This window comes from Elephas maximus, chromosome 3 (assembly GCF_024166365.1).
Source record: "Elephas maximus indicus isolate mEleMax1 chromosome 3, mEleMax1 primary haplotype, whole genome shotgun sequence".
Classification (NCBI taxonomy): Eukaryota; Metazoa; Chordata; class Mammalia; order Proboscidea; family Elephantidae; genus Elephas; species Elephas maximus.
Genome location: NC_064821.1, coordinates 15,809,187 through 15,822,434, shown reverse-complemented (window position 1 = coordinate 15,822,434; position 13,248 = coordinate 15,809,187). Strand labels below are relative to the sequence as shown.

Here is a 13,248-nt window from a genome sequence, read left to right as displayed (position 1 = left end):
TTTGAGCTGGAAGTTACTGACATGGTGCTCCCCCTCCCCAATGTCCCTGACAGCTGATCCTGCCTTCTACTTCCATAGGTTTCTTTGGAGGGGGGCATTAATCTCATGAGGCCATCAGCCTCTGGGATCTACCTCTTTCTCCTCTTTTTGACACTTGGGAAAGCCAACTTTTTTGATGTAGAACTCAAAATAACAACCAGTTGCCATCAAGTTGATCCTGACTCATGGCGACCCCATGTGTGTGAGAGCAGGAACTGAGCTCCGTAGGGTTATCGGTGGCTGATTTTTTGGACCTGGATCACCAGGGCTTTCTTCCGAGGTGCCTCTGAGTGGATTTGAACCGCCAACCTTTTGGTTAGCAGCCAAGCACATTAACCATTTGCACCACCCGGGGACTCCAGAACTTAAAACACCAGTCTAATAGTAATATTTACCATAGGCCAGACTCTCTGTTGAGCACTTTCACGCATTATCATCTCATTTAAATCCCACAACAGCTCCTGTGAGGTGGGTACTATTATTATTCCCATTGTTCCGACAGAAAAACTGAGGCTTAGAGAAATGACAGAAACTGCCTAAGAACTGTCAAAGCTAGGGTTTGAATCCAGACCTCTGAGGGCTGGTGAAGGAACGAAGGCATCTACACTGGGGAAGAAGAGGATTATATGAACATGGTGCTGACTTTGAATGTTTGTAAAGTTCAGTTGCCTCATCTGTAACATGGGGATAATTATAATACCTTCCACTGAGAGTAGGGGTATGTATGCTCAATAGATATTTGTTATTGTCACTTTTATTCCTTCCATCCCTAATTCATGGTCAGGGTTTCTTCCCTGGACTGGGGAGAGTGCTTGCTTGCTCCTCCCTGCACCATTTGCCCCAAGGTCCTTGGCTCTCTAGCCTGCAACTCAGCAGTCACCACTGGTGTTGGATGCTGGCTGAGTTCCATGGTCTCTGTCCCCAGGTTGAGCTCTGTGTTGGTCACCATCGAGGCCCTGTTCTCCTCTAAACTGGAACCCAGCATGGTGAAGCAAGTCTTCCTAGCCAGGACCCTGAATGCCTCATCCCACTGGCTGGGCGCCACCTACCAGTTGGAAGACCTGCACGTGATAGGTGCGAGGTAGAAGGCTGGTTTCATGGTTGGAATGGGACTCTGAGGAAGGGATGGGACTTTCAAGAAGGAGTGAAATAGGTGGAGGTTCTGGAGGTAAAAATGGGACCACATTGATGACGCCCAGCAGTGGGTCATCCAACAGGAGGCAGTAAGAGAATATGCACCAATTGCATCCAAGGAAATAGTTACTTTTATATGTTGTCTTAGGTACCTAGTGCTGCTATAACAGAAATACCACAAGTGGGTGGCTTTAATGAACAGAAGTCCAAATTCAGGATGCCATTTCTAAGGGAAGGCTCTCTCTCTTTGTCCACTCTTGGGGAAGATCCTTGTGTCTTTTCAGCTTCTGTTCCTTGGCTCCTTGGTGATCTTCACGTGGCATGGCATCTATCTCCCCCCATCTCTGCTTGCTTACTCGATCTGCTCTGCTCTTTTTATGTCTCAAAAGAGATTGGCTTAAGACACACCCTACACTAATACTTCCTCATTAACATAATGAAGAAAACCCTATTCCCAGATGGAATTATAAGCACAGGTATAGTAGGATTTATAACACATGTTTTTGGTGGACACAATTCAATCCAAAACATATGTCAAGCTCTCTGGCCTAAATGTGGAGGATCCTATGCTGCCTTCTTAAAAAACAAACAAAAACAAAAACAGTTTCTGTTGTTGTAGAGAAACAACTTTAAAGCCTGCTGCAACAAAGAGATTTTTACTGTGACATATCAGAAAACAAAGATGGGAAAAGGATGCAAGCACTTAGGCCATAAAGAGACCAAAATCCAAAAAAGTTCAATCTATAAGTGCTTTTTATACAATTTTTTGATAAGTGCTGATTTGTTATGAGTAAATTACTTACAGATTATGATTGGTTAAAATAAAGACAAAAAAGTAAGATCATGATTGGGTGACCTTTTCTTCTTCTCTAACAATGAGGTCTCTTGGCTCAGGGGTCCTGGGTCTGTCATATGATGAGTGTTGTTTAGTTGTTAGGTGGGCTATGTATGATATTAGGTAGATCTTTAACTTGCTTCCTGGGGTAAATTGTTATTTAATTTTGGAACACACGTCCACTGTCCACTGAACCAGTTAGAGCACTCTGTCCCACTTCTTTGATGTATTTTTTTTCTATTGTTTGAAGCTTTTCAGATTCTGAAAAACAAGTTGGTTTTTTGTGGTTATGGCCTGCTGTGGTTAGGTTGACTTTATCTCTTTTAGGTCAATTCTGACTCATAGTAACCCCATATGTGTCAGAGTAGAGCTGTGCTCCATAGGGTCTTCTTGGCTGTGATCTTTATGGAAACAGACCGCCAGGCCTTTCTTCCAAGGCTCCTCTGGGTGGATTCAAGCCTCCAGCCTTTCAGTTGGTAGCCAAGCACTTAACCATTTGCGCCACCCAGGAACTCCTAAATTGTCTTCTTAGGTCCCTAGTTATGAGTCATACATTTATTGACTCATTCATTCATTCATTCATTCATTGAACAAATACTTAATGAAAGTAAACAGGCATTGATGATACATTGTGATAATTGCTATAATATGCGATTTTCAGGAGACTGTGGGAGTTCCAAGGACACACAGCCCTGTCTTGGAAAGTTTTCTGAAATAAGTAATGAAGAAGCCAAGATCTAGTGGAGAACAGGACCAAGCTAGGGGGAAGAGAGGAGGAATTGTGCTCTACATGTCTAGAATCTAGAGGAGAGAGAGAATGTGGCCTATTTAGGGGAGATATAAGAAGTTTGCTGTGGCTGGAGCACATGATGTGAGAGAGAAGAGGTGACAGTTAAGACTAAAGAGGTGGGTGGGGACTTTGTGGGGCACTGGAACATTTTGAGGAGGGACACACCACACTCAGAGTTCTGCTACAGAAAGTTCACCCTCTGGGTGCTGTGTGGAGGATGGATTAGGACAGGAAGATGACTGGAGGCAGGAAGACCCATTGGAAACCCAGGTCATCCGTCAGAAATTTAGGCAAAGTTATTTCAGTTTAGGGAAATGCCTTTGGGTCCGTAAGAGTCACTTCACCTCAACAAATAGGTATTACTATCTGTGAGAGGCCAGAACTGTGAGAGGAGACAAATAGGATAGTTTGTCATTTCCTGCCTCTCTTCCCTGACACTTCTAGTTGGTGAACTTGACTGCTTCAGGTGGACTTGAGGTCCAAGTTGGCTTTAGATCTGCCCTTCAACTGTCCCACAGTCATCCAGAGGAAGCAAGTGTTCTGTCAATGCCTTTTCTTGGTCATCTTCTTCGCATATTGAATTTAACATCTGAACCCAAGAGCTCACCATATTTTTTTTCCATTGCCAATCACAGCATCCAAATGTCCTACTTATTGATAAAGCATTTGGAAAGTATTTTATCCTTTCTCCAAGAGAATTGTATAAAATGTCCATTATCTCAAATTAAAGCATTTCTAAGAGCCAATTTGTTAGCTTACTTAAAAAAAAAAATAAAATAAGGGCAAAAATGGCTTGGGCTCTTCAAGAGACAATTAGAAAATTAACTCTTCACAGATTTTTAACTTTGAAAGCACAGAATCTTAGTGTGACAGAGCAATAATAGGCTCCCTCATTTTGCAACTGAAGAAACTGAAGTTCCCCCTCTGTTACCCAGAAGACCCAAATAATCATTCCACATCATTTGTGGATGTTTGAAGACAGTGCCCTCATAACAGGGCTGATATCTTTAATCATTACCATAGTGATTGCTCTTAGCATGCGTGACTGTGGCTAGGAGGAATGAGCCGCAACTCCCAGTGGCTCTGCCCCATGCTTGGGTTGAATGGAAAGCACCTGGGAAGCCAGATTTTTTTATCAAAGCCTCTGTAGAGAAGACTTCTGGAGAAAGAGCACATGACCAGACATCAGAGGAATGGGTTCTAGTCCCAGCCCTACTGCTGCCTTGGTGGAACCAAGCCAAGTTTCTTCTTTCTCCAGGTCTCAATTTCTTCCTTTGTAAAATTATGACTTTGGTTTAGAAAAGGGCTGCCCTTAAGCTAATATTGGTTCCTAAGAAAGTTCTCTCTGAAATGAGCTAAGATGAGGACTATACAGTGAGTTCTTAAAGCTTAGACTAGAGGATAGTCCTTTACTTTGACCTATATCCTTCCTACATGTAGTGTTCAAACACCATTTTTAAAAATTAAATGGAGGTGCAAGTAAAAAAAAAAAAGAAAGAAAGGAATTTAGGCAAAGGTGTGTGACAGATGCCAAGTGGGGTGGTCCACACTTGCACCTGCCAACCAAGCCCTAGAGAGGCACAGTCTCCTCTTTCCCACATCCTAGTGCACTCTCATGTACTTTCTTGATGGAAGGAGAGTTGGAAAGGCAGACAAATGGAGACAAGGTGGACAGGTGAATAAAGGGTCTTCTGTAGCCCACCTTTAAAAAGCTAGTTTAGATCACATTGCTAACAAAAAGTAGACTGGTTGAAATGACCTCTTGGTCAAACTCTACCCCCTCACATGGTGTTCTACATACTTTCTTTATTTTCCAGGAGTGGGGCCATTAGTTTATCTACTGACAGACAAACCAACGAGCAGTCCCAGCCCCGACCACTTCCAGCTGAATTTCACTATCACCAACCTATTTTATTCCCAAGACATAGCCCAGCCAAACTCCACCAAATGCCAGCGGAACAAGAGAAGTATTGAGGATGCGGTGAGTATGGGGTTCTGTATCCACTCTGTTCCCATGCAGAAGGTGGCCCAAGAACACCAGGTAGTCAGAGGGTAAATTTTCGTAACAATTCATGAAGACAGATCCTCAGTTCCCTTTTACAGATAAAGAAGTAGGTGCAGCGAGGTTCAGTGGCTGGCCCAGGGGTACACAGCTAAGTCATACCCTGAAACAGAATGTCTTTTGGCACATGCACCTGGTCTAGTGTTTGTTGAGACAAGAAAAAGACAGATGGGGAAGTGGGCTTACTAGCCAAAACTTCTCTGAGGCTTCTGGGCTTGGGATTCTGACCTAGGAAATATTGTCCTCTCTTACAGCTCAACCAGCTCTTCCAAAACAGCAGCATCAAGAGTTCATTTTTAAACTGTCAAGTTATAGCATTCAGGTGAGTTGCAACTAAGGAGCTAATGACTCTGGGAACTTCTCCCGTCCTTTAAATTGCCCCGCATTATCATCTCTCAGTTCTTAACTGTTAAGGAAGAGCTCAGCCTAGGTAAATAGGGCCGTCACTTAAAAATCAGCTCAATGTACTCAAATCAGAAGTGATTAGTAGGTTTAGGATCCACCCTACACTGGTATGACCCCAACTGACTGATAGATTACATTACATTAAATTGCATTATGGAACATTAAGTACATTACATGACGCATGCATGCAAAAGCTGGACAACAAATAAGGAAGACAAAGAAGAATTGACACCTTTAAATTATGGTGTTGGCAAAGAATATTGAATATACAAAGAACAAACAAGTCTGTCTTGGACGAAGTACAGCCAGAATGCTCCTCAGAAGTGAGAATGGCAAGACTTCATCTCACATACTTTGGACACATTATCAGGAGGGACAAGACCCTGGAGAAGGTCATCATGCTTGGTCAAGTGGGGGGCCATTGAAAAAGAGGAAGACTCTCAATGAGATCAGTTGACACAGTGGCTGAAACAATGGGCTCAAGCATAGCAAAGATTGTGAGAATGGCTCAGGACCCGGCAGTGTTTCATTCTGTTGTACACGGGGTCGCTATGAGTTGAAACCCACTTGATGGCACCTAACATCAACAGCACTATACTACACTACATTAAGGAAAGCAGTCTGCTCTACCCAAGGCCAACTGAATTTAATCTCATGATTAAATTGTAACAGCATATAGTCAAGATTTCAATACATGCTTTGGGGGGGACACAATTTGATCCATAGCACTGGTTTTCAAATTTACTGAGGAGCTGGAAAGAGGGGATTGGAATAGGATAAAACTTGCTGTCATTACCAAGATTCAGCTATTTGGGTTTCTTTTCTTTTTCTTTTTTAATAATAACTTAATTTGTTGTTGTCATTGACAATATACATAGCAGAACATATACCAATTCAACAATTTCTACACGTACAATTCGGTGATGTTGAGAATTGTGCAACCATTCTCACTCTCTTTTTCTGAGTTGTTCCTCCCCCATTAACATAAACTCACTGCCCGGTAAGGTTCCTATCTAATCTTCAAGTGGCTATTGTCAGTTTGACCCCACGTAGATAGATCTTTAAGGAGCATACTAGTTAAGCTAAACTACTGTTTAATTTTAAGAAGACTTCAGGGGATACTTTTGGTTTAAGGTTTAAAGATTATCTAAGGTCAAGAGTTTCCAGGATTCATCTAGCCTCCATGGCTCCAGAAAGTCTGGAGTCCATGAAAATTTGAAGCTCTGTTCTTCATTTTCTCCCTTTTGATTAGAATTCTTCTATAGAATCTTTGATCAAAACATTCAGTAATAGTAACCAAGTACCATCCAGTTCTTCTTCTGTCATGGCAAAGGAGGCAGTTGTTCATTGAGGCAATGAGCCACACGTTCCATTTCTTCCACACATTCCTTTTCTTCCTGATTTTCCTTCTTCCTCTTTTGCTCCAGGTGAATAGAGACCAATTATCGTCAGCTGTTTTTCTTATATAAATGCTCCTTGGATTGTTGCAAACCTTTGATCAATTTCCAGACTTCTTTAAAAAAGTTGATTTTGGCAAGTTTTGCCTGTGTTCTCATTGCTTTTGTGAATTTTCAGAGGTTTTTAGTCTGCCATTCCAGAAGTCCTGGGACTACTTACCCACACTAGAAAATTAAAACCCATTGCCCCTGAGTTGATCCCAACTCATGGCAACCCCATGTGTTACAGAGTAGAACTGCTCAGTAGGGTTTTCTTGGCTGTAATCTCTATAGAAGCAGATTGCCAGGCCTTTCTTCTGTGGCACCACTTTCATATAGTAGTCAAATGCAAACCAGTAGCACCACCCAGGAACTTCTTCACTCACACTAGCCACATTTTAAGTGCTCAGTGACCACACGGGGCAAGTAATGATTGTATTGGATAGAGCACATACAGAATGTTTCCATCACTGCAAAAAGTTCTCCTTGACGGGGCTTGGAAATAAGGAACCTAGAACAAAGTTCTTGAATTCCAGAGACCCTTGTTCATCTCTCTTGTCCTTCCAGATCTGTTCCCCTCAGCAACCACACCGGGGTGGACTCCCTGTGTAACTTCTCACCATTAACTCGGAGTCTGGACAAAATTGCCATCTATGAGGAATTCCTGCAGCTGACCGAGAACGGTACCCAGCTACAGAACTTCACCCTGGACAGGAACAGTGTCCTTGTGGATGGTAAGGCTCCCAGGTCATTGGGGCTTGGGGACGAGTGGGGTTTGACTCCCACAGCTGGGGCCTTCCTTGAGAATCTGGAGGCTTAGGATGAGTCTGCATTGAACTTACTTAGACCAGCAGGAGGTGGCATGGTCCCCCGGGCTTTACCCACCATTGAAGGAGAGAAAGGGGATCCCTGGGTGGCACAAATGGTTTGTATCCAACTACTGGCTGAAAGGTAGGCAATTCAAATCCATCCAGCAGTGCTGCAGAAGAAAGTCCTGGTGATCTACTTCCATGAGATTACAGCCATTGAAAACCCTACGGAGTATAGTTCTACTCTGAAACCCAGGGGGTCGCCGTGAGTTGGAATCAACTCAATGGCAGCAGGCTTTTTTTTTTTAATGGGACATAAGAAGTCTTTCTTTCCTAGCCAGCTGTGTGACTTTAGGCCAGTCACTTCCCCTCTCTGGGCTTCTGTTTCCTTATTGCTATACTGCAAGCCACTTCACAAGATGGTCAGTGAGGGTCTCCCTCCGAGATGGGTCTGATTCACCCTTGACAGGTATAATAGGATGGACCTATTCTCCCTCTCCGATGCTTCCACGGTGGCTAAACCTTGCACACCCACATTTATTCATTCAAACAATGGTTCTTGAGTGTCTACAATGTACAGTATACCCGGAATATAGCAGGAGAGGAGTCCCTGAGTGATGCAAATGGTTAACGCCCTCATCTGCTAACTGAAAGATTAGAGATTCAAATCCACCCAGAGGTGCCTTGGAAGAAAGGCTTGGTGATCTCCTCCCAAAAAATTAGCTATTGAAAGTCCTGTGGAGCACAGTTCTATTCTGACACACGTGGGTTGCCTTGAGTAGGAGTCAACTTGATGGTAACTGGCTTTCTCATTATCATATTCCAAGAACCCAGTATTCTGCCTGAGACATAATAAACACTCAAAACATATATTGAAGGAAAAACCAGACCTCATATACGATCCCTTTTAGGTTGAATGTGAATAACAAATGAGATGGGACCCTCCAGTGCCCATGTGCACTGTTCCTGGTTTTGTATTATTGTTGTACAAGAGGACATTTGTGATTCTCTAGAGCAGGAGTCATCAGGTTTTCTTCTGTAAAGGGCCAGATAGTAAATATGTTAGGCTTTATGGGCCACATAGGTTTCTGTCACGTCAACTAAAGGACTTATCAATGCTTTTAAAAAGTAAAAACCACTGTCAGCACACAGGCTGTACAGAATCAGGCCATAGACCTGACTTGGCTCATGGGCCATCATTTGCCAAGTCCTGCTGTTGATCAACACTATCCAATAGAACTTTCTGCAGTGATAGAAATGTTCTATGTCTACGCTGTCCAGTACAGTAGCCACATGTGCCTACTGACCATTTTAGGTGTGGCTAATGTGACAGACGTACTGGATTTTCAATTTTATTTGAATTTAACCTAAATTTAAGAAGCCACTTGTGGTTGGTCCTACCATATTTGATAGCACATCTATCTTAAGTTTGACCCAAAAGGGGTCTGTTGGGTATCATGGATGGTCAAATGAAGCATGAGGAAGCGAAACTCACACAAGAAGGCCAGAGGACAAATACAATTTAGTACTTACGGGTCACATGGAGGTAACTACAGTATGCCTAGACACCAGGCCACACAGAGGCCGCACCCAGGGACAAGGCAACAATAAGCCGGAACTATAAGAGAGAGAAGGCAAGCAGGGTAGGGTCTTGGGGTAAGAACGTGCTGGAGTCTGATCGGTCAGTTTAAAGTTTCTAGGGCATTAATGCGGGAAAATGGAGAAATTTCATCACAAGAATCATATTGGACACGGCTGGGAGGGCAAGAAGTAACTGTTCCATTAAGAGACTGGGTTACAAGATAGTAATGGGTTTTTATCACAGGACACCATGTGCGGGATGCCAAGTAGGGCCAGTTAGAAGCCACAACGGTTGAGAGACTGGGACGAGATAGGAATGGCTGTGTTAGAAACTGGGTGAAAGAACAGCTAGGAGAAATGAACAGATGCCGAAGCGGAAAATTATGGAAGCCACAAATTGGCCTCGTGACAACATCTTTAACAAGTTGGCTGAAGAGAGGCTATACAAGAAGGGGAAGTGCAATTATCTCCCTATACCTGGTGGATGCTGTATCTCTCTGCACATAAGGAGTTTATACTGTAAAAAAGAAAAAGGTGAGAATAATAAGAGCAGGCAGTTGTCACTTTTAAATTCTTTGATGTGAACCTATCCAGACCAGGAGAATAATAAGAAGACTTCCTGGAGGAAATTACATTGAAGATGAAATCTGGAAGATGAGTATAAAATAACTAGGTGAAGTTTGATAAGGGGATGAATATGTTTCTAGGCAGAGGAATAGTTTTTGAGTGAAAATTTCCAAATTTAGAGAGACTCTGAAGGCTTCTCAACTTGTGACAACCCATTCTCTTCCCACCACCAGTTGGCCCAGGGCAATTTAGTTTTCCCATGCCCAGGGATATGAATTTGATTTAGTTTATCATACCTTTTTGGTGTGCTAATGGCCTTGTGAATATGTAGCAAAGTGTCCTTACTATTTAGACACACAAACTGAAGTAGTAGGGGGTGAAGTATCAGAGCCCCAAAATATATAAAGCAAACATTAACAGAATTGAAGGGAGAAATAGACAGTACTACACTAAAAGTTGTAGATTTCAACACACCACTTTCAATAATAGACAAAACATCTAGAAAGAAGATCAACAGGACATAGAGGACCTGAATGAACCAACTATACCTAGCAGACATATCTAGAACACTCCACCCAACAACAGCACAATATACATTCCTCTCCAATACACAAGAATCATTCTCCAGGATAGACCATATGTTAGGCCACAAGCAAGTCTCAATAAATTCAAAAAGACTGTAATCTTACAAAGTATATTCTCCAACCATGATGGACTGAAATTAGAAATTTAACAACAAGAGGTAAACTGAAAAATACATAAATATGTAGAAATTAAGCAACCAATGGGTCAAGGGAGAAGTCAGAAAATAATTGAATGAAAATGAAAGCACAACATACTAACACTTAGGGGATGCAGTGAAGGCAGTTCTCAGAGGGAAACTTATAGCAGCAGATGCCAATATCAAAAAAGAAAAAAAGATCTAAAATCAATAGCCTAACTCTACAGCTTGAGGAACTAGAAAAAGAGCAAACTAACCCCAAAACTACCAGAAGGGAAATAACAAAGATCAGTGCAGAGGTCAATGAAACAGAGAATAGAAATATCATGATGTCTACTTAACCTTTCCGTGAAAATATTAGCTGAAATAAATGTTGCAAAGATGTTAAAAATTGTTAAATCTAGACAGATGTTCATTATATGTTCTATTTTCTGTATATTTGAAAAGTTTTATTTAAAAAAATAAAGCACACACACATACACTGTCCATTTCATTTATTTTCAGGGTATTCTCCCAACAGACATGATGCCTTGACTGAGAATGCTGGTAAGTCTCAAAGGGGAGTCCCTGGGTGGTGCAAATGGTTAGTGCATTTGGCTGCTAACTGAAAGGTTGAAGATTCAAGTCCACCCAGAGGCACACTGGAAGAAAGTCCTGGAGATCTACTTAAAAAAAAAAAAATCGGCCATTGAAAACCCTATCACATACACAGGGGCATATGAGTTAGAATTGACTCAATAGCAATTTTTTTTTTTTTTTTTAAGTTTCAAGGAGCCCTCACAGGGAGGGGGACATACTGACGTTGTGCCAGTCAAGAAGCACCATGCAAACAGGGTCTCTGATGATAAGTGTTGACTTACCCATGTGAAGGACTGATGAGGCACAGTGAGGGGATAATGGGAGTTCTGGCCTGCTGAGGAGCCCACTATTTTGGGGCTTCAGAGGCAGGAGGCAATTGGGCCACCAAGCTCTCCACTGTGGATCCATGCCCATCCCTCAGGCTGCCCAGGATCTGAGCAGGAGCCCCGGAAGGGATGACAGGAGGTGACTTACCCCAGCACTTGTCTCCCCAGACCTCCCCTTCTGGGCGATCATCCTCATCTGCTTGGCGGGACTCCTGGGACTCATCACCTGCCTGATCTGCTGTTTCCTTGTAAGTGAGGGAGTGTTGCTTGTTTTCTTATTACTGATTTATAGAAATTCTTTATATATTCTAAACCTGAGTCCTTTGATGGGTATATGCTCTGCAAATATTTTCTCCCAGTCTGTGTGTGGTTTGCCTTTTAGTTTCTTAACATCATTAGCCATTAAGGAAATGCAAATTAAAGCCAGAAGAAATACCACTACATGAAGGAATGGCTAAATAAACAGACTGACTATACCAAGCGTTGGTGAGGATGTGAAGCAACTGAAACTCTCATATAGTGCTAGCGGAAAATATTTGGGATGTTTCTTTAAAAGTTACATACACCCTCCATATGACCCAGTCAATTCCACCGCTAGGAATTCATCTAAGAAATAAATGCATATGCCTATGCAAAGACTTGCACACAAATGTTCGTAGCAGCTGTTTGTAATAGCCCAAATCTGAAAACAATGCAAATATCATCAATAGGCAAATAGATAAACAAACTGGTATATCCCTACAATGTAATGGTATTCAGCAATAAAAAAGAATGAATTACTAATACATGGAACAAGAGATAAACCTCAAAATAATTATGCTGAGTAAAAGAAGCTAGATATAAAAAGAGCTCATACTATAAGATTGCATTTTTTTTAATTCTAGAAAATACAAACTATAGTGACAGGAAGCAGATCAGCAGTTGCCTGGGAATGAAGATAAGTTTGGAGGGGAGGGTGCAAAGAAGGAAGAATTACAAAAGTATACGACTAAACTTTTGGATAATGGGCATACATTACCTTGATTGTGGCGATGGTTTAAACACAATCAAAGCTTATCGAGCTGTTTACTTTAAATATGTGCAGTTTATTGTATGACAATTATACATCAGTATACTTATAGGGTCGCTATGAGTCAGAATCTTTCATGACCTCTTCCCCTTCTTCTCTCACCTGTTTCATTCTCAAATTTTCTACCTTTTTTCCTCTGATGTTCTTGTTAGCTGCCATCAAGTTGACTCTGAACCATGGCAATCTGACGTGTAACAGAATGAAATGTCCAACCCGGATTTCTTTGTTTGTTTGTTTTAATATCTTGGGAAGTGGGGGAGGAGACAGAGAGAGAATGAATATGAAGGGCTATCAGAGTCAGAAGCAAGGATGTGAGTCTTTGGCTCGATTATTTTAAACACATCATCAGGAAACACCAATCACCAGAAAAAAAAATCATGTTTGTTAAAGTAGAGGGTCAATGAAAACCCTTAATAAGATGGAGTGACAGAATAATTGCAACAATAGACTCAAACATATCAAAGATGATGGCGACGGTGCTGGGCTGGACAACATTTCATTCTGCTACACGTATGGTTGCCATGGTTCAGAGCCAACTTGATGGCAGCCAACAAGATCAACATCAGAGGAAAAAAGGTAGAAAATTTGAGAATGAAAGGGGTGAGAGAAGAAGAGGAAGAGGTCATGAAAAGAAGGAAAAGGGACAGGAGAAGGACTGAGGGAGACAACTAAATGGAAAAAAAGGAGGGAGACATAGGGAACATAAAACTCCTGTGGCTTTGGCCACATACCCCTGCAGTTGCCCATTCTTAGGCAGCTGACCAGTCCATTCTGATGCCCTCTCTCACCCTCACAGGTCACCACCTGCCTGCTAAAGAAGGAGGGAGACTATACGGTGCAGCGCCACCGCCTGGGCTATTACCTGCCACACCTAGATTTGAGGAAGCTTCAATGA

The 13,248-nt window shown here is 42.2% G+C and overlaps 1 protein-coding gene across 1 annotated transcript in view; it reads left to right on the top strand.

The window, feature by feature from the left end:
• Positions 1–13,248, top strand: part of LOC126070914 (mucin-16-like) — a 106,505-nt gene extending 93,257 nt beyond the window's left edge. Inside the window, exons 56-62 of the mRNA XM_049875244.1 lie at positions 965–1,113; positions 4,616–4,779; positions 5,115–5,182; positions 7,269–7,435; positions 10,884–10,925; positions 11,453–11,532; positions 13,150–13,248. Coding sequence (XP_049731201.1) covers positions 965–1,113; positions 4,616–4,779; positions 5,115–5,182; positions 7,269–7,435; positions 10,884–10,925; positions 11,453–11,532; positions 13,150–13,248 — 769 coding nt within the window. The remainder of the gene's footprint in view (positions 1–964; positions 1,114–4,615; positions 4,780–5,114; positions 5,183–7,268; positions 7,436–10,883; positions 10,926–11,452; positions 11,533–13,149) is intronic.